Source organism: Phascolarctos cinereus, unplaced genomic scaffold (assembly GCF_003287225.1).
Source record: "Phascolarctos cinereus isolate Bilbo 61053 unplaced genomic scaffold, phaCin_HiC Scaffold_4;HRSCAF=312, whole genome shotgun sequence".
NCBI lineage: Eukaryota > Metazoa > Chordata > Mammalia > Diprotodontia > Phascolarctidae > Phascolarctos > Phascolarctos cinereus.
In genome coordinates this window covers 28,565,385-28,587,384 of record NW_027555847.1, presented here as the reverse complement: position 1 = coordinate 28,587,384, position 22,000 = coordinate 28,565,385, and the positions used below count along the sequence as shown (strand labels likewise).

The following is a 22,000-nucleotide window of genomic DNA, read 5'->3' as shown; positions in this document are numbered from 1 at the left end:
GTGTTCCCTGAATGGGAATGCCAACTCCCAACTCTGCGCCTCTGTCCAGGCTGTCCTCCGTGCCTGGAAGGCTCATTCCCAACCTCTGCCTCTTAGAATCCTTGTTTTCTTTAGGGCTCAACTAATTTGCCATTTCCTACAGTCCTGGTCCTTCCATTTGTTCCTGCTCTTTCCCTCCTGCAATTATCTTATATCTAATTATCTGTGCTCTTGTTTATAAACCCAGTGGGCTATAGGCTCATGGGGGACAGGGATTGTTTTGGTTTTGTCCCTATATCCCAGGTATGCTGGACGGTCCTCTGTATGTAGTGAGCCCTTAACAAATGTTTGCTAAATTCATTGGCATATAGCAGGGTTTTGAACACACAGTAGGCAAATTCATACAAGTAGGAATGAATTATTCCTCAGCTTAATGAGAAACAAGATGTCAGCTTTCTGAGCATTTTAATCTATGAGATAGAGAAACAGAACTTGGTCAGCCTCCATCTGGATAACTATGCCCACCAAAGTCTCTATTATTGATACTGAAGGGATAATCTAGTTGTTTTGTATATACTCTTTTAAAAAAAACTTTATTTTATTTTAATAAGCAAGTGTTTATTTTCTCTACTTCCCACATCTCCCCTCCCATTGGAGGGAAAAAAAAGCCTTTGTGACAAATATGTATAATCAAGCAATACGAATTCCGACATTAGCCATGTCCAAAAATGGGTGCCTTATTCTGCATCTTCTGTATCTGTATCACCTCTTTGGCAGGAGGTAAATAGTATGGTTCTGTGGAATCATGGATGAACATTTTTGCACTGATCAGAGTTCATAAGTCTTTCAAAGTTGTTTGTCTTCAATATCTTGCGGTAATTGTATATGTTATTCTCCTGGTCCTATTATGCATCAGTGCATGTAAGTCTGCCCAAGTTTCTCTGAAACTGTTGCCTTTCAATAATTTTTCCATTACATTCATCTACCATAATTTTTCAGCTATTCCCCAACTGAGAGACACTTCTTTGTTTCCACTTCTTTGCTTCTGCCAAAAAAAAAGTGCTGCAAGTATGTTTATGCCTGTAGTCCTTTTCTTCTTTTTTGATCTCTTTGGCTATAGGCCTGGTGATGGTGTTAATGGGTGAAAGAGAAAGTACCAGTCTAGTGACTTTGTGATAATTTTTTGTCTCTTCTTCATCTGTGAACCCAGTTTGGAGTGATAAGAAAATTTTAAGTAGCTTTGTTTCCCTCTCCTAGAGGACTTGGAAAAAGATGTGATGTAGTAGAAATATAGAGCGTGGGTGCCTGACTTGAATTTCTGCTCTGCTTATCACTGCCTTTAAGCCCTTGAGCCTCAGTTTCATATCATTCAAATGAAGTCGATTTTGATGACCTCTGAGTTTCCATTCCATTTCTAGATTCTATGGTTCTATAAATAGTCCTTTTTCCTCCCCATCCCCCCCAAAAATTATTCATGAAACTTACTAGGCAAGAAGTTTACATCATCAAAAACCTAAATATTTTAAAAATCAGTTCTGTATGAAGTGAAATAAACTGATTTATTCCCTTGGAGTGCCCCCACTTTACCTACTTTGTGTATTCTTAATATGGCAATGGCTCTGACAGGCCGACGAGGCGACCTGAGCTTCCCCAGATACCCGGTTTCTGGCCTCCAAGATAGCAGGGATGTAAACAGCAGAGCTGCTCTGCCTTCACCATCTATGGACAATGTGAACTCCTCAGCTGATGGAAGCCGTCTTGTGAATAGGGACAGGAGGAAAACATGCTCCGCTATCTGTTCTTCAAGTTCCTGAGAGGTAGAGAAGGCTCATCATGTGGCACCTTTTATATCCGAGGTTGTAGCCCTGCTGTGACACGCTTGGGTCAGTCACTTCCCTGTGTCTTAATTTCTGGTCCTTAATGTTGGGATGGTAATTTGCGAGGTCCAGGGTGTATGCAAAAGGAGTTGGGACTGCTTGGAAGAAAAACACTAGATTACTATATCCAGATTACCCTGATACTGTGATAAAGCGGTGAGCTCATCTGTGTGGGTACGTGTGCCCCTCGTGGGTGCTTCTTATACGTTTCCTTCAGTAAGCTCAGCATTTTGTGAGACGGGGGGAGGGGTGGTAGGCAAGCAGTGTGGTAGGAGCCTTCTTTGAGTTTTCCTGCTGTCATGAAGATTCCAGTAAAGTACTCTTGCTAACTGAGGCTGGTTTACAAAGATCATCTCGAGAGGCAGTGTGGTTCAGGGGCTAGAGTGATGAACTTGGAGTCATTAAGATAAAGAAATGTTTTTCTTGGAAAAAAATTCTGGACTCACAGTCTAATGAAATGTCCGATGCACACGTATGCCCATGAATGATGTTTCCTAGTTATTATCTGCTATCCTAGAATCAAAAGTACAAATAAATTTCTGTTTGTGGTTCTGGGAGTGGGGGAAAGATGGGGTTTTGAGGATGAGCTTCTATCATAGAAGTTTGCCTTCAACCAACTGCAAAGCCTGGTAAGCAGCTTGCAGTTCCTTGAAGGCCTGAAGGTTCTTGGTCCTCCTTTTGCATGCTTTGGGGCTTATCACATTTTGCTTTGTATTTCAGTTATTTGTATACGTGCCTAATCTCCTCTGCTGTACTTCGGGAGGGCAGGGTCAAGGTCATTTTCAGTGCTTGCGTGGAGTAGGTGTCCAATCGAAGTTGGAGGGAATGCTGTTCCTCCCTAATAGCTTGCAGGTGGGCAATCATAAATGCAAATTAGAAAGACGAGAGAACCCTTCAGAAAGGTTTAAGCTTTTGAGCAAATTCACCCAGGAGACTGTCAAGGGAAAAGTGACTCACTTGTACTGCTCGAAAGCCAGAAGCCAGTCTAATGCAAAGTAGGGCACTGCACGCATTTCTTCATCATGCTGTAAATTTGCAAATTAATAAGAGGAAACAATTGTCATAGAAAGTTAAGTTCCTTCGACTTGAGCAGGCCTCTAGAGAGGGAGGCCCTTCTCAGTTAGCACAGATGGTCAGAGCCAGCGGAGCCAGAGGGGAGTGCTAGGAGTTTGATGGGACCAGGCAGCAGGCTTTGGCACACCAGCCTCATACCCAGCTGGGTCTGGGTTGCTATCCCTCCCTCTCAGCCTCTGCATGTGCAGGAAACTATTTCTCCGAAACAGCAAACATCAAGGTTCGTGCCTGACGCCATCTTTCACTGTTTGAGCACCAAGGAAAAAAGCCAGAGAGAACAAACTGTAATGTAGCTAGTGCTCATTCCTGGCCCATGAGGATGGGGCTTTGTAAGCCAGCAAGCAGAGCCTGTGTTAATCTATCCATTAGTCAATCACCAAGCATCTATTAAATGTCTGCAGTGTGCCAGAAAAGTAAAACATCCCTTGCCTTCAAGGCGCTTATATTCCAATGGTGCGGGGGGGGGGGGGGGGGGAGAATCCATGCACAAATTAACGTGTAGATGGAATATATAGAAAATAAATGCAAGATAGTTTTGGTAATGGAGACAAATCACATCAATTTCATCAAAATTTAATCTAAAAAACAAATGGAAAATCTTACTGGACAAACCAGTCCCTAGATGCAGTGACATTAAAGAAACCCAGAGGCAGATTGGGATCCAGGGTATGTTCAGAGGTCTTCCAATGGGCAGTTAATGTGAAGCAGAAGGTCAGAAGGACACAATAATTTTAGTGGAGCATTTGAAGAGCTGGATTAGACTTGGAAGAGGGATTAGACTTGTTCTGTTTGGCCTCAGGAAGAAAAACCAGCGTGTGTACGTGACCCTGGCAGCAATGAGAGTCACTCTGGAGGGTACAGCTGGCCTTCTATGCTTGTCATTGTGCTCTTCTCCTTGTCCCTGGGAGTAGAAACAGCCGCTTTAGAACAGTTGGCTAATTTTGTTTATCATATGAAGAATGTAATTGCCCTTCAGCCATGGAGTCTCATCTTCTACTGCTTCTTGGACTTCACATTAAGTAAAAAGTTAAGTCTGCAATTACAGTAGCTCAGAGCCCCCAGCTAAGAAAATACCTAACATTTAGGCAGAGGTTTAGCTCACTACTTTAATTTGAATTTATGCTTATCTATATCTAACCACTGGCATCTTTATGATGGGTGTGGGGTGAGGATCAGGTTACTGGAAACATTGGGATAAGAAAATGAGGAGAATGTGTTATAGTGTCTGTAAATGGACAGTTGCTATAGGTTTCCATAAATTTCCTGTTGTGTGGTAGCTGCCGCTCTTCCTGCTTGACACCTTTACCACCAGGCCTTTTGTGCAGAGGTGTGTCGATTGAGGCAGAAGTGCCCTCACTTCCAGGGCCTGTTTGACCCCGAGTCAGCCAAGCCTTCACCTCATGGATTTATAGGATTCCAAAATTGGAAGGAAGTCATTCATGCATTCAACAAGCATTTCTTAAATGCCTACTATGTGTCAGAGATACAGAGACAGAAACAAGACACTCTGTGTCTTCGAGTAGATTGCATCCTATTGGAAGAAAATGACATGAACACAGATAAGTCAGTATAAAATATGGCGGGGGTGGTGGTGGTGGATAAGGCACTGGCAGCTGGAGGGATTAGGGAATGAATGAATGAATGAGTGAATAAGCATTTATTAAACACCTATTGTCGCTGGATATCATGCTAGAAAAGGCTTGGTTGAGAAGGAAGCTAAGGCTTTTGACAGTTGGAGTTAAGGAGGGAGAACTTTCCAAGCATGGAAGCCTGTATGTGGAGAGAGGAGATATGGAATGAACGCCATGTTTGGGGTACAACAAATAGGCTTGTCTGGCCAGAATGTCGATTACTAAAATGGAAGGATGGGCCTTGAGCCTGCAAAGCTAGGCTGGAACCAAATTGCCAAGAGCTTTAAATGCCGAATCCCAAAGCTTTCACTTCTCCTTGAGGCAAGAGGGAGCTTCTGGAACAGTGACATTGTCACTGTACAAAGAGCTGGGTCCATCCCAGAGATTATCCAGCCCTATCCTAACCCTCACCATGTTTGTTGACATTCGGTTGTGTCTGACTCTTCTTCCAGGGTCACACAGTTAGTAAGTGCCTGAGGCTGGATTTGAACTTAGGAAGATGAGTCTTCCTGACTCCAGACCTGGCCTTCTGCAGCACCTAGCTGTCCATACTGCCTTCTATTGTTATTGTTGTTCAGCCATGTCTGACTCTTCGTGACCCCATTTGGGGTTTTCTTGGCAAAGATACTGGAGTGGTCTGCCATTTCCTTCTCCAGCTCATTTGACAGATGAGGAAACTGAGGCAAACAGGGTGAAGTGACTTGCCCAGGGTCACACAGCTACGATGTGTCAGGCTAGATGTGAATTCAGGGAGAGATGTCTTCCTGACTCCAGGCCTAGCACTCTATCCACTGCGGCGCCACCTAACTGCCCCTACCCCAGCCATGACTCCCTTTAAAAAGGTCTCTGACAAGTGATCATCCGGCACTTGCTTGAACACCTCCAGTGACAAGGAGCTCACTACCTTTCAAGGCAAGCTTTCTGTTTCCAAACATCTCTTGTTTTTTTTTTTTACGGAGTTCTTTCCTTCTATGCAGCGCCTTTTGGAATGCTATGCTTTCCTTCATGAAGCTCTACTTCTGACCTTCCCTCCTTTGTACCATCCTGATGCTCCAGCTATTTCCTTTGGGTTTCAGCTAGCATAAAAAAGGAGAATGGAAACCTGGGTTCGAATCCCACCTGTAATCCTTTGTGTCCTTAGAAGAGTCAGCCAGCCTCTTTACCTCTTCAGTTTCTTTGTGGAGCTAGAGTAGGAGGCCCCCAGGATCCCTCCCAACTATAGCTCCTGATCCCATGATCCTAGGCAGGTTGCAGACCCTCCCTAGGCCTCAGTTTCCTTATCTGTGAAATGAGGAGAGTAGACTCAGTGGCCCCTGAGGATCCCATCCAGTCCTCAGTCTCTGGCCTTAAGTCAAAAGGCAGCAAACAGAGGGAGGTTATGTATGTAGTTCAGTTATGGCTGTTCCTCTGCCTTGGCCTAAATAGGTGACATTGTTCATGAGGAAAATGAAAGGCCCGAGCCCTGAAGCAACCTGGGAAAGCTGGACCCTTTTCCAGCCTTTCCCGGGTTTGCCTCTCACAGGACAGCCCCATCCTTTTACTGGAAGAATTGTGAATTCTCAGAATAGTCAATACACCAATATTTGAATGTACAAAGACACACTCCCAGGCCAACTGTTCGGTCTTCCATTGCCCCTTCTCTGCTCCTTTCTCTGAGGAGAGATCATGGAAAGTTTATGTCAGCTAGGACCAAGTTATCCTACATGATTCTTTTGGGGGGACTTAACTCTTTTCCTCCCAGGTCTCAAGAGAATTTGTGTGGAGTCTTCCCACATGCAGAAATCTTCTCTCCCATAGAAATGTATGGATGTGCTGCTGTGGCTACGTCGCCCAGGAGGATCCATTTCCCTGGATTGTGTACTGCTGTATTTGTTCCATGCTAATGTTATGTTTGTTTTCCTGGCATGTTACACCCTTCTCTCAGGCCAGACTCTCATTCCTGGGGGTTCAGGGAGGTGGAACACTTTGGATGAAATCTGACCTCAGCTTTCTTCACATTTGAAATATCATTCCATAAACTAACACTTAGCAAAAAAGAGGCTCACGATCGGGGCTGTCCCTGAGAAGCACAGTAGAGAAGGTGAGGGTTGGGGAGTCAGAAGAACTGGGTTCGAATTCTGTCTCTGCCTTTTAGTCTATGGTAAAAGTCGCAAAGAGGCTGATTTGAGCTTGAAGTTGGGAATAGCTTCTTAACAATTGTAGCTCTTCCCAAAGTGGCCTGGGCTGCATTCAAGAGGCAGTAGGGTCTCCCGTTCTGGAGGTCTTCAAGCAGAGGCTGCAGACTTATTCCTCAGGTATATTATAATGGCATTCTTTTCACGTATGGGTTGAACTAGTTGTCTGCTGACTCTCAGTAGTTAGTCAATAAGCATGTTTTAGGCGCCTGTTATGTTCTATGCACTGTGCTAAGTGCCCTCAAATTCTGTAACTTCCTATGACTTTAGGCAAGTCATTTGACTTCCTGGGCCTCAGTTTCCTCACGTGTCAAATGAGTTTATCAGAGATCGCCTCCAATGGCCCTAACGGATCTACCTCTATTAATTATGGTATGTTCCTAATGGCACTTAGTTGCGTGACTCACATTTGTTCACTTTCATGAAGCATGGGAGGGTTCTGGGTAATTTCAGCCCTTTCTCTTCAGCACATGAGGATGTTGTCGTACTGGCCCTTGGACATGTCCTTCCTGAGGCTAGGCTGTGGTGGGTTCAACCTGTTGTTAGTTGCCTCCCCTCTACGATGTGTTGTCACTGTGTGAAATCTGAACTCATCTTTAAGCATCCTTCTCACTCACTCCACTTCGACCCTGCATCCAGAAGTGGGCTACATTTTGTGACCTTTGTCAACTTGGTCTCCAGAACCCATCTTGTAGGGGAGGCTGAGAGTGGGAACAGATGGTGGGTTTGTGCCAAGACACAAGTTATTGATAGTATAGATCATTCCTCCCACAGCCCAGTTCCACAGACATGCCCTCGGTGGGGACGTCAGCCCAGTGACAAAAAATCCTGCTTCCTGACGCAGGAGACTGTCATGATGTGTGGGGTTGGGACTGATCCCCAGTGACCCTTGCATAAGTTTGTGCTCTTGAAAGATTTGTGGTGGCCCTTGGGTGGCTGAACTCCAGTGGCCTTGAGAGAGAGAGAGAAGCATCCAATTTTAGATACGACATTCCTCTTGATGGAGAAGGGCAAGTTCTCAATCAGGAAGCACTATGTAAGCACCCAACACGGGCCCAGGCACTGTGCAAGACACTATGATATTAAAAATGAAAATGAGCTTAAATTCTCTTGAGAAAACCTTCTCTTTTTCTTTCCTTTCTCTTCCTCTCTCTCTTTTCCTTGTCTGTGCTTCCATCCCCACCACTACGAACTCCCAACACCCTGTACTCCCACAGAGGGGCTGTCGTGGCTCGTTGTTTCACACAATTAACCATTGCTTATGGTTATTCAAGGCACCGGTTCTCTGCCTCCCCAAATCAGAGTCAGAGTATTTTAATTTTTTTAATCAATTATTTTTAGTTTTCAGCAATCACTTCCATAAGCTTTTGAGTTTTAAATTTTCTGCCCCTCCTTTCTCGCCTCTCTCACCAAGATGGTGTGCAATCTGATGTAGGCTCTACATATGCATTCTTATTAAACATATTTTCACATTAGTCATGTTGTAAAGAAGAATTAGAACCAATAGGAGTAACCACCAGAAGAGGAAACAAAACAAAACAGAAGGAAAAAAAAGAACAAATAGTATGCTTTGATCTGCATTCAAACTCCATAGTTGTTTCTTTGCATGTGGATAGCATGTCCCATCATGAGACTTTTGGAGTTGTCTTAGATCCTTGCATTGCTGAGAAGAGCTAAGGCTGTCAAAGTTAGTCAATGCACAATGTGGCTGTTACTGTGTACAATGTTCTCCTGGTTCTGCTCACTTCACTCAGCATCAGTCCATACAAGTCTTTCTAGGTTTTTTTGAAGTCTGCTTGCTCATCATTTCTTATGGAACAATAGTATTCTATCATATTCATATACCACAGCTTGTTCAGCCATTCCCCAAGTGATGAGCACCCCCTCAATTTCCAATTCTTTGCCACCACAGAAAGAGCTACTATAAATGTTTTTGTACATGTGGGTCCTTTTCCCATTTGTATGATCTCTTTGGGATAGAGCCCTAGAAGTGCCATTGCTGGGTCGAAGGGTATGCACATTTTTATACCCTTTGAGCATAGTTCCAAACTGCTCTCCAAAATGGTTGGACCAGTTCACAACTCCACCAACAATGCATTAGTGTTCCAATTTTCCCACATCTTCTCCAAGATTTATCATTTTCCTGTTTTGTCATGTTAGCCAATCTGATAGGTGTGATGTGGTACCTCTGAGTTATTTTGATTTGCATTTCTCTAATCAGTGGTGATTTAATGCATTTTTTCATATGACTATAGATAGCTTTAATTTCTTCACCTGAAAACTGCTTGTTCATAGCCTTTGACCATTTATCCACTGGGGACAGAGTCAAAGTATTTTAAATCTGAAGTTTTTAAAGCTGCTAAACAAACCTTCGGGAGTCAGGAGAAAGTATGGTGCCATGTATACAGAGTCAGAAAAATCTGGGTTCGAGTTCCATTTCTAACATAGACTGGGCTGTATGACCAAGGAAGAATCAATTAACCTCTTAGTGCTCCAGGGAACTCCGTAAGGCTATGAGTTATAGACAATTTGCTGATCTTTTTCAGGGGTGGGAGTTTTCCACACCAGGGATTCCCCATGTTAGTAGAATCAGAATAATACTAATATAATCTAAAATGATCTTTTTTAATGTGAGTTACTGTTATTATGGCTGTTAAAGACTTTTCTGGTCTAGAACTTCTTAATCTATGCTCCATGAACTGATTTTGTTTTGTTTTATATTGTGATTATTGATTTCCAATATAATTAGTTTCCTTTGTAATCCAATATATTTTATTTTATGAATTTAAAGGCATTATTCTGAGAAGGGGTCCATAGGTTCCATCAGGGGCCCATAACATAAAAAAAGGTGAAGAGTCCCTGAGATTCTAGTTCAATTCCCCTCATTGTTTAGAGGGAGAAACTGAGGCTTGGAAAGGTAACAAGGCTTCATGCAATTTGGGGGGCCAGAACACAGGCCTCTTACCACTTGATCCAGCTTTTTCTCCCCCTTCTTCCTGACTTTCTCCTAGGTTGTCACCCAGTGAATACTTGGGTGTCATTTATGGCCTGTTCTTTGCAGAGACAACCTCAACAGTGTAGAATATGTGGACATGGATTCTGAGGGCCAATACTTCTATAATGATGAAAATAGACTCAAGAAGGGGACTATTTTTCATTTTTGTCTTTCATCCTCAGGTACTTACCCTAGTGACTGGCACATAGGAAACATTTAATAAATGTTGGTGGAATTGAATTAAAGTGAATCGGGCATATTTTGGAAAAGCCGCCATCAGGATTTGCCAGCTCCAAATGGTTTCAATGTTAGGATGTAGCGCAAAGGGGCTGACAGAGACCTTTGGACAAGGCCCTCATGTACCTGCAGTTGTTAAGATTTCCGTCTAATTGCTGGATATAGTTTCTGTGATGAAGAAGTGAATGAATAATAGCTGTGACTTTTGGAGGGGGGAGGTGAGAGTGCAAAGAGAATGCTGAATGTCTTCTCTGAATCATGGCCTTTTCCTTAGGAAATCTGTCATTCATAAACCCAATTATGTGCAGGTAGAATGTCATCCCTGACAGAATGAAATCCATGCTCCCTGCCAAGATTTTAAAAAGAAATCCTGCTTACCAGCAACTTCTATTTTCATAAATGTCTACTAAAAAAATAAAACCTAAAGCATAATCCACACATTTCCCAGAATTCATTGTGTTTCAAGGAAAAGCTTTAATCATTGTGACAAAAAGAAGAGCCATTGCGCCATTGGGCGTCAAAACTTGACTCCCGCCAAGGCAAGTGAACAACTTGGCTCTCCTGCTGACCTTGGGCCACATTACTAGATTACATCCCTAGGCTTTGGGTACTTGGAAGTAAACACACTATTCTCTCTCCAGAGCATCCTGGAGAAGCTGCCATTATGGCTAGGACTCATGATGTTTTTAGCTGTGGCAATATCTCTCCAGTCAACTGACCCACATTTCTTAAATGACTGCTATGTGCTAGGCACTGAAGATGCAGATTCAATGAATGAAAAAATTTCTCCTTACAAGGATTTTACATTCTACTGACCTAAACCAATATAGGATCTTAGAGAGGAAAAGCTAGAAGGGAGTTCAACTTCTTCCCTTTGCCCCATTTTATTTATGGGGAAACTGAGGCAACAGAGAGGTTTTTTGTTATTGTTGTTGTTGTTTTTAAGTGACTTACTCTGGATCCTACAACTAATAAGTGTCAGAGAGATTTGAACCCAAATCTTCTTGACTCCAGGACAATCACACAGTGCACAGTACCATAGAGAAATAGTTGGAAAAAAAACTTTGCAAATAGCAAATGCTTTTTGCAAGTAGCTTTCGTACTTATGCCAATCAATCAACCAGAATTTATCTACTATTTATTATACTATTTGTTTGTAACTGAGCTTACAAAGGCACAAATGAAATGATTCTTGTCTTCAAGAAACTTGCACCTTTTAGGGGAGGTTGTAAATGAGAGAATAGCCAGAAAGGGCAGCTAGGTAGATAGAACACTGGGCCTGCAGTCAGGGAAGACTCATCTTCCTGAGTTCAAATCTGGTCTCAGACATGTACTAGCATTGTGACCCTGGGCAAGTCACTTAAGCCTGTGTGCCTCAGTTTCCTCATCTGTAAAAGGAGCTGGAAAAGGAAATGGCAAACCATTCCAGTAGCATTGCCAAAATCCCAGATGAGTCATGAAGAATTGGACACCACTAAAAAAATAACTAAATAACAACAGGGGCAGAAAGAGGTAAAGGGTCATTTAAAGGATTTGGAGATTTTTGTTATTGTTTCAATTTGCTTTTTGCTTCAGGGTAATGAGTCCTAAGTTTGTTTCTTTTTTCCCTTCCTTCCTTTCTCCCTCCCTCCTTTCTTCCACTCTCCCTCCTTCCATCGATACATACATATGTATATGTGCACATGAATATATGTATATGTACATATGTATGGACACACATATATGTGTGCATGTATATATATATAGATGTGTGTGGTTTTTAAAACAATTTTTTGGGGACACGTGCTAGTCACAAGATAGCGGCTCTTTGGTTCCAGCAGAAGGGCTGCTCTGCTGTTGGTAGAGTCTTTACAAGCAGCGAGCTTTAAGGCTCCAGGCTGACAGAGCCATAAGCCGTCTCTGCAACTCAAAATAGAATCCTTTTGCTCAGTCAGGTGGTGGTGAGAACATCTTGAATTCTTTGGGACGCCTTTCCTGCCCCACAGAAGCAGAGAAATGGATCTAAGAGGGAAGTTGTGCATCAACAAATGCCATGGCGGCTGACTGACCTGTGGATGCCATGAAAGTTTTTCTCTTTTTCCTCTTCTTCCCTCCCACTCGTCCCTCCTTCCAGGGTGCCTAGTCTGGGGCCAGGGACACTGAGCCGGGATTGTGTCACTCTCCTGTCCTTGGATGGGATGGAGCAGCGTTCATCTGTGTGGTTTAATGGACTCTGGCTCCCCTTCTCCTAGAACTTCCCTTCCATGGATTTGACATTAGTACTCTCTCTGTCTGCTTCTTGAATTCTGGGGCTTATTTCTTCCAGGTTGTTTTTTTTTTCTTTCTCCTGATGTTTTGGTTTATTTTGTTAGTTCCTCCAACTTTAAATATTTTGCTGTTCCCTGTCCTGCTGTATAAATGAGGCTCCTTGATGGCTATTCTGGGGACTGCACTGGGTAAGATTGCTTTAAGTTTTATGAAAATAAATGTGTGATTTTTCTAGTTAAAAAAAAAAGCATTAGTCACTGAATAGCTTAGTAAAATTAACTTCAACACACGTTGAGCTCTTTTTCCTCAAGTCATAAACTCGTATAAGAAACTCTGTGAAAGCTTCTCGGCAGCTCTGGCCTCTTCACAGTAGCTGATTAATTAAAGCGTTCCCATTAAATTACGCTGTGATTATTTTTGAAGGTAACAGCCAGAGGCCAGACTGAGCCCCTTTGACTTGGTAGATGCAAACCAGACATACAGTGTGTTTTGGGGCTGTGGGCGTCTTAGATCTGATGGAAGGCAGGAAATGAGAGAATCTGGCAGTGCTCTGTGGCCTGGCTCACTGGAGCCTCCTGACTTTTTTTTTTCCTGAAGTACATTCTTGTGTTGTAAAGGGTAAAGTGGAAACCTAGGTGCAAATCTGGATCCAGGGTACTTAGGATGGATAGCTTTGAAGGCTCCCCACATTAGGAATCAGGAAAGCTGCAGTAGAAGAAATTTCAGAGTCATCACTGCCCTTTTTTGTTTGGAGGTAGAAGAATCAAGGTTGGTTTTTTTTTTCCCTCTGCTGCTTGCTTCCTTTTTATATAGCTTCATCCTTTTTGTGCCCATAGAGGAAGGAACAGATGGTAACCTTAAAAGAGAAAACTCAGTGCTGGGTAAGGATTGTATCTTTATGTACCTTTGCTTGAAACTCACAGATGCATGGCCTTCCTGGATATGTAAAAACGATTAATGTAGAGAACAATTGGATTTCTAATTAGGATTTTAAGTCTCCAACTCTCTGAAATGGAGGTAGACATTTCTTTCCTAAGACAATCCTTCAGCTAGCCCAATTCAGGGGAAGAAATCTATCTCTGCTTTTCACTTAGAAAGGAATTTCATTCACTTAATTGCTGTATGCAGATCCCTTTCAGAAAACTCTGTTTTTCTCTGCTAGGAGACTCTAGGGAGGCCTTGAGGCCTAGTGGACAGAGGACTACCTTTGAATCAAGGCCTGGGTTCAAATCTCTGCTGACATAAACCAGCTTTGTGACTAGAAAGAAGCCACCCAACCCCCCCAGTGCCTCGGGCAAATGTTTAAATAGTATAACTCACAGATGAGTCATGGCTCTGTATCGGCCATTTCCATACCAAGAGGTACCAGAAAAAGGGATAGAGAGTGGGGAATCATATCTGTAGTATACATGTTGGTTGAATGTTGTAAGGATTAAATGAGATACTATGTGTAAGGCACTTTCAAAACTGTTAAAGGATTATATAGGGATAAGGATAGAGTCTGGATCTCTCATTTCTTTGGTATAGGGAACTCCCATGTGGGGGAACTCTCTACAGATATAGGTAGGCACCTTCTCTACAATTTACAGTCTTAGGCAGTTGTCCAGAGCTCTGAAAGGTTCATCTTGAATATGTCAAAGGCACGGACTGAAGCCCAACCTTTCTGACTTTGAGGCTAACTCTCTGTACAATATACAATCCTGCTTCAGACAAAGCAGCATAGAGAAATCAGGGTTGTTGTATTTTTATGTGGATTTTGTTGATATATATTTTTTTATGTGTCCTATGTTTTCCTCTGTATCCTTCTCCTTCTCCTTCCCCTTCTATTCTTCATACCAAAGACTTTTTTTTAAGAGGAAGGAGAATAGAACCAATCAATATCTTAACAAAATCTGATTTATAGGCAATGTTTTATAGTTGTGTGACCCCCACTTCTGCAAAGGAAGGGAGGCAGGCAATGTTCTGATCTCTTCTTTGCAACCAAGTTTCTTTTCCTCCTTCTCTCCTACCTTCCCTTTCTCCTTCTCCTCTTCCTTCATAATAATAATTAACAAGTAGCATTTATGTATCACTTTAAAGTATGCAAAGTACTTTTACATATATTACCTTATATGATCCTCAACAACAGTAATGGCGATAATAATGTTTAAGTCTGGACCAGTTACTGGTGTGGAAACTTCCTCCACTGATTTCAACTAACCTTAACTGCATTGATGCTGACTGGCAACTTTGTCTGTATCTCACAGTTTCAGAGAGTTGCCTGGACCCTTGGTTGTATCTGTCATCAAATGAGATAATATTTGAAAGGCGCCTGGCCCAGTGCCTGTTACATAGTAGGCCCTTACTGCCTGTTATACCTCCCTCCCTCCCTCCTCCCTTCCTTCCTTCCTTCCTTCCTTCCTTCCTTCCTTCCTTCCTTCCTTCCTTCCTTCCTCCTTCCTTCCTTCCTTCCTTCCTTCCTTCCTTCCTTCCTTCCTTCCTTCCTTCCTTCTTCCTTCCTTCCTTCCTTCCTTCCTTCCTTCCTTCATCACACATTCAATATGTGATACAGGCCGGCCTAAAATCCAAGTCTTTCTGACTCCAAAGATGGTGCTCTATGAACTCTGCCACAATGTCTCCAGTGGGTGATACTGTTGTTATTATTATATTTGTGGTTCCTTTGGTGTAAGGATTGCCAGGGAGGAAACCCTCCTCTGCCAATGCAGATTGCCAGCTGCCCTGTAACTTATAGAGTTGCCTGGAGCATTGAGTAGTGAGATGACTTGTCTAGGGTCGTAGAACCATGGCCAGGACATGTAAGAGGCTGGATTTGAACCTGAGGCATCTGGAGACCAGTGCTAACCATTATACTTCCATCTCTTGTTATTTGTAGGTTGTCTCCTCTTCCTTTTTATCATTATTATTAAAAATTATAATGTGCATATCAAGTTTGCTGGTAATTTCTTCTGCTAAATATTTAACTTCTATATTACTGTCAATGAGTTTATGCTTGTCTTTAAACTTTCTACCTAACTAAAAAATGCACACACTCACATGTGCATACAGGTAAACCCCCCCCACACACACACACAAACACAATTTTCTTAACCCAGGGGAAACTTCATGAAAAGGAAGCAGGAGTTCGCGTTCAAGCAACTCTGAGTGTTGGGCAGCTATGTGCCACAGTAGGCAGACTGGGTCAAGAACCAGCAAGACCTGAGTTCAAATCCAGCCTCAGAGACTTACTAGTTGTGGGACCCTGGGCAAGTCACTTAACTGCTGTCTGCCTCAGTTTCCTCAACTGTAAAATGAGGATCATAACAGCACCTACTTCCCAGGGCTGTTCTGAGTTTCCCAAATGAGATAATTTTTGTAAAGTGCTTAGCATAGTGCCTGGCACATAAGAGGTGCTATATGAATGCTTCTTCCCTCCCTCCCCTCTTTCCTGGCCTATGACCCTCTGGGGCTGCCTGCACATGGGCGTGTGTTTCCATTCCCATCATGGAAGGCGTACACACACATGCTGCAAGAGAACACTGCTGTGGATGCTCTGGGGCCCTGCCAGAGGCATGTTGCCAAAGAATGTTTTCAGTTCGAGATCGGAGCTTTAGTGATTGGCAGCCCTCTGGAACATGGTTTCTCTCCTCCCTGCCTTCTCACTCACTGAGCCTCTCTTCCTGCTTACAGGAAGATCTGTCTGCATTGCAAGTGTCCCCAGGAGGAACACATCGTGACGGTGATGCCTTTGGAAATGGAGAAGACGGTCAGCAAGCTCATGTTTGACTTCCAGAGGAACTCGACCTCTGATGACGACTCAGGCTGTGCCTTGGAGGAGTATGCCTGGGTCCCACCAGGGCTGAAGCCCGAACAGGTAACATTTCATTCCTTTACTTCTTCTAATGTTACCTGACCTTTCTTGCCAGGAATAATCAAGGCTTGGCTCTCTTCTCGAAAAGCCCTGTTCTGGGTACTGTCAGGCAGATGATTTCAGTTGGCCAAGTGGAAAGAGAGGAGGGTAGATGGAGGTCCGCTTCTTGCTGATCCAGTGCACATCTGGAGGATTAGTACAGCCCGCTGGCCAAGGATCTTTAGGAAGCTTGGGCCCAGACCTGCAACTTTTAGATGAGGGCGCGGCATTTTTTAAGATGACGTTGTCTGAGAGTTCAACCGTGAACCTGGAGGTGAAGCTCATTTCCAGAGGGGAAGGGGAAAGCGTTAACATTGCTCCTTCCATAGATGTGCCCCTGTGTTGAAATGTTGAGCTTGGCTATACTTGACTCACAAAGACGTCGGCATTTCCTAGAATATTTTGGCACCCCCCACAGGCTGTAAATATCATTGGTTTGATTAAAGGAACTCGGGTTATATTTTCTCGCTTTTTTCTCTGCATTCTTCACTGACACACAAATCCTGACTACATATTTTGGCACAAAGGAGTCCATCTATCACTGTCCAACAATAATAATAATAATATTAATAACTGACATTTTTATGGAGCTTTAAAAATTTCAAAGTGCTTTACTTATTTCATGTTGTTGGAACCTCATGCAATACCCCCAATGAGGTAGGTACTCTAGATGGTATTGTACCCATTTTGCAGATGAGGTAACTGAAATTCTGAGGGTGTACCTAGGAAATCATTTCCACTTACCTTTCAGTCTTGAGCCCTCCACACTCCCCAAAGGCCTCTTCTAGGGTCACGTATAGACTCCTGTGTTTGTATTTAAAGTCTTTTCACATCCTGACTCCAACTTAGCTTTCTAGCCTTATTATGTATGACTCCTTTTCAAGTACACTTCAGTCTAGTCAGACCAGTCTTTTGGCTGTTCTTCATGCACATCACTGCATTTCCTGCCTTTGCTTTTGCTGGGGCTGTCCCCTAGACCTGGAATGTACTCCTGCCTCCCCTCAGCCTCTTAGAATTCCTGGTTTTCTTCAGAGTTCAGCTGAAGCTCTGCCTCCTGCATGAAGACCTTCTCCATCTCCCCAGCTGCTGGAGTCGCTCGCTGCCATTGTCTTTTACCTGTCTTGTACGTACTGGGTACGCATTTTGTTTATGTGCACATGTTGACTCTCCTGCTCGAATGTAGGGTCCTGGGGGGCAAGGACTATTTCTTCTTTGTGTTTGTAACCCCAGGCTCTGACACATCATTGTTGTTAATAAATGCTAGCTGATTGATGACTTCTGGCCAGGGGTGTACTGAACCAAGCGAGGTGGGTGCTAGGGAGTCCCAGGGACTTCTGGGACATTCCATAGACATTCCCACTGATCATTTAGGACAGTGTGGTGTGGTAGAAGATGAATCTGATGACTGAGGAACAATGTTTGAATCCTAGTTCTTACTTGTGTGTCATTGCTAAAGAAGGGAGAAAGGGAGACAAGCATTTATTATACATGAGGGCCCTGCCTCAGTATGATCCTCACAACTCTGTGAGGTGTTATTATAATAATACCCATTTTACAGGTGAAGAAACTGAGGCAGACAAAAGCTAAGTGACACGCCCGGAATCACACAACTGCTCAGTGTCTGAGGCTGGATTTGAACTCAGATCTTCCTGACTCCAGGCCCAGCACTCTATCTCCTATGTCACTTAACTGCCTCAGGGCTCAGTTTCTTCTTCTATAAAAGGAATGATTCTAAATGTTCTCTTTGGAGTTCCTTCTGGCTTCCAGTCTGTGATGCTATGCTAAGCTCAGGGTCACACAGCTAAGAAGTGTTGAAGTAGAGTTTGAACCCAGGCCTTCCCGACTCCCAAGTGCGATGCTCTATCTGCTCCCGCCCTACTGCCTAAATTGGAAAGCTGAATCTTTCCTCTGTGCTCTCTAAGAGTCTTTGAGCAAGGCTCAGTGAAGCGTTCATCCTCAAGTCTCTGCCCACCATTGTCTTCCTGGGGCTTAGAAAAGTCACTTCTCAGTCATGGAGGATGGCACCTAATTAATCCCAAGTGGATTTGAGCAAGAATCTCCTGTCTTTACCGTTGCTGATAAGTGATCATTCCTTGAAGACGTCCAATGAATGGAAACCCACTATCTCTCAGGGTAATCCATTTCACTTTTGGACAGACCTCTTGGGTAGAAAGTGTTTCATTATCATCAGGGCTAAATTCTTCTTTTTATTGTTCCTGGTCCTTTCCCCTGGGGCTGACAATAATGATATAACTGCTCTTCCCCTAGTCTTCTCATTTCCAGGCTCTCCCCCATGCCTGGAACCCACTCCTTTCTTTTCTCTATCACTCAACACATCTGTCTTGCATCTAGGTTCAACTCAGGTGTCCTTTCTCCCTTTAAGTCTTTACAGATCCTTCTGAGAGTCTTGATTTCTCTCTTCAGATGACCTCATATTTCGTCATCTATTTCTATAGTAGACACCGCTCCTGGTAGAATGTAACCTTCCTGAGAGCAGCAGCTGTTTCTGTTTTGTCTGTGTATTCCCTAGGGCTTTGCACATGGTAAATGCACAATGTATGTTGAATTGAACTGGATGCAGAGATGGGTTAGTGATAGTGGCATGCGCAAACTGTGTACGCCATGTTATTTTACATCTGAGGTCGCCTACACATTTCACTCTTCCTACAACAGCTAGAAGTCCTCCACCCCTCTCTTTCTTGTTCACCTCCAGGACACAAGATGGGTCCCCAGGTGCTCTGGATTAACCAGTCTTCAGCTATCTAGCCACTGCCAACTTTTTTCTTTGAGAACAGTAATTTATTTGACATGAAGGTCAGATTCCTGGCTTTTGTTTCATACTCTTTACTTCCTTCTAGAGAAGTAGGGAGGAAAGCTTTCCCCTGGGGCAATAGGATTTGAAGGGAGAAGGTAGCAGTGAAGGTAGGCTTGTAGACATAGTCATTCCAGGAGGGGGGCCACCCCATCTCCTGAAGATTTTGGCCTACATTGCCAAGAAGGTTGGAAAGGGATGAGGGGCACTATGAAAATGGTCTCCTAGGACTATTGTCCAGGGGTGAGGGGAGGCAGGAACATTTTAACTGCCTTTCTAGCTTTATTTCATCTTGTACCTATGTGAAGAACAGTGATGGCAGTCTCTGGGGTACTACAGAGGGAAAAAGCACATTACTGAATATTAGTATCCCAGTACAAAACCCTAGTCACCCTACCCTTGTTACAACTCTACTTCCTCCTCAGCTCTAGAACAAGTTTGCCACCCATCCTAATCCTTAATTACAGGTAACTGGGAAACTCAGGCTCATCCGCTGAGTCTACCAATCCGAAAAATGAACATGTGCCATTTGGAGGTGGGGAGGAGCCTTCTACTTCTACATTGCAGGGAGAAAATCAGGCTGATCTTTCATGGGCTTGTTTTGAAGGAGGATGATTCATGCTATCAAATAAGCTGGGTGAATGATGCCAAAGGAAACAGTGTTCCCAACCCTGACAGCTCTTTCTATTGTCCTTTCAGCTTGGAGAGAAATCTGTCTTTTCCTCTTCTTCCTTACTCCCAGCCTTACTCAGATCTATCAAATATAAGTAATGAGAAACAGAAATTGTCCTACAGAGAGACAAGAATCTCTTGGTGTCATTTGAGGGCTGTGGACTTGCCTAATGAAATACCAGCTTACTAAAAAAGCTTGAAGGATGTCATTGTCAAAAGGAAACTGACAACTCCATTTATTATCTTTTTTAATTCTAGTGCTGATCGCACTGGTTATGAATTTGAAGATACCTCTGTAGCCAGACGAAGATTAGAACACTGAGTCCTCTGAAGCTTTGCTTCCCTCACGTCACCTCTTACTCTGATATCTCCTTTTGACTTGGCTGTTTTTTGGGACCATCCTACTCTTTGGCAAGAGGAATTGTGGGTGAATATATTAAACTCCCATTTGCTGGAGGCAAAATATACAGGCTTTATTAGAGTACCCAAAAAAGTGCTTTAATTTTTGTAAGAAACCTTTCATATCATTGCTTTATCCAAGGGTTAAGGTGTTCCTTCCAGTGATTCCCAGCATTCTCTTTCTCCCAAGAAGCCCTGTCTTGTTAATATCATAGAAGCTAAAGTTGGCCCTTTGGGACACAGGAGAAATGAAGAATTTTTATTCATCTTTGTGTTCTCAATTAAAGGCATATGAGGAGCATTTATTTTTTGTTGAGCATCTATCAGTCCCAATAGGTCATTTTGCTAACCAATCAACAGACTTTTAAGTGCCTTCCCTGGATCAGAAGCTGGGCTAATTGTGGGGATCACAAAGACAAAAGTAAAAAAAACCCTGCCTTCAAGGAGTTGACATCCTAACCAACTTAAAGGGAGTGTGAGGACAAAAATGGAGTCAGAGGACACAGGTTCTAATCCTGCTTTTCTCACTTACTCTTGGACAGATCATACAAGCCTCAGTCTACTTATCTATAAAATGGGGGAAGGGGTTGGACTCTGCTCTTAAGGTCTCTTCTAGCTCTGACTCTGTGATCCTTTGACCAGAGTTTGAATCCTGGCCTTACTAATCACTGCCTGAACAACTTAGACATATACTGTAGTTCCATGGGCCTCAGTTTCTTCATTTGTAAAAGGGAGAAATTGAACTGGATGATGTCTGAGGTTCCTGTCAGCTGAAAAATCTGATAACCATATGATCTTAGGAGCTTGGCTCATCTTACAGATGATGCCAGGAAGGAAAGAATGAGACGTTGTTCTTGGCTCGGTGGATAACCAATCTCATCTTTGTAAATTGGATGTGGTTTCAGGTGATTAGTCTGAAAAGCAAGGGAAGGAAAGCCATTTTAATTTAATTTGCATCTCTTCAAACCTTGTGTTTGCAAAAGAATGTAAAATAGTGACTGCCTGGGCTGGCGGTGAGGAGGCCCAGGATCTTCATCCTTCCTGGCCACTGAGTAGGAAATTGACATTTTCTTTCCCATACCTCAGTTTATCCACTGATCATTAGATAAGTGCAATAATTCTTACCCAATCAATACCACAGGTATGTTGTGAGAATAATTTTTATAAGTAGATAATGGTGCTGAAAGAGCTTTATAAGGTTAAGAGCCCTATTTAAAAAAAACAAAAACAGTGAGGCAGCTCCTTTTCTCATCATTATTACCCTGGAGGAAAGGAGGTGCTACATCAGGCTGCTGCTTCTGGGCTAGACCAAGAAACTCTTCTTGTGGCAGTTGCCTTGACATTGCCACCAGTGTATTTATTTAGCAAAGCACAGAGTGATACTTCCCCACGTCTGTGTCTGCATGGAGCGAGGGGAGTGTTGGGTGCAACAATTTTCCTCTGTGTTTCAAAGGAAGAATGTGGAGTGAGGACCAGGGTGTGGGTGGCCAGCCTTCTGTGTGTACTTTCAGATTTCCTTCTCACTTTGGTCTTCTGGCTCTCTTAACTCTGGGTACAGTTTGACTGTAGTATCCGAAGTCAAGGCAGATTTCATCTCCCCAAAGAAGTTTGTTTCCCTCGCCCATGTTTCAAATTCACCATGTGTCTCCGAGCAGGGTGTTCAGGATGTTCAGGTCTGAACATCCAGGATCTCAGTCTGCTAATGTTAGTATCTTTTTCTTCTTTTTGAATGGTGCTCTGGTATGTAATGATAATAGCTTACATTTATATAATAAAAAATATATTACATACCCTATCTTATTTGAGATTCAGAATGACCCCGTCAGTAGGGAGTACCAAAATGGCTGTTTGTTCAACTTGGACCAGATCTGTGATTTCACTGGGAGAGGGGCTCGCAGTAAGGAAATGCCTTTTATCTTTACAGATTTACTACTCTGAAATTTAGAATCTTAAAGAGAAATAATAGTCTGAGGCTACTGACTTTTGCAGGGTCATATAGCCAGTATGTCTAGAGGAC

General features: G+C 43.1%; 1 protein-coding gene across 2 annotated transcripts in view; it reads left to right on the top strand.

The window, feature by feature from the left end:
- Positions 1-22,000, top strand: part of PRICKLE2 (prickle planar cell polarity protein 2) — a 345,204-nt gene that overhangs the window by 233,625 nt on the left and 89,579 nt on the right. For both annotated transcript variants that reach the window (XM_020978307.2, XM_020978309.2), the window contains one exon: positions 15,881-16,064. In XM_020978307.2, the coding sequence (XP_020833966.1) occupies positions 15,881-16,064 (184 nt within the window). The remainder of the gene's footprint in view (positions 1-15,880; positions 16,065-22,000) is intronic.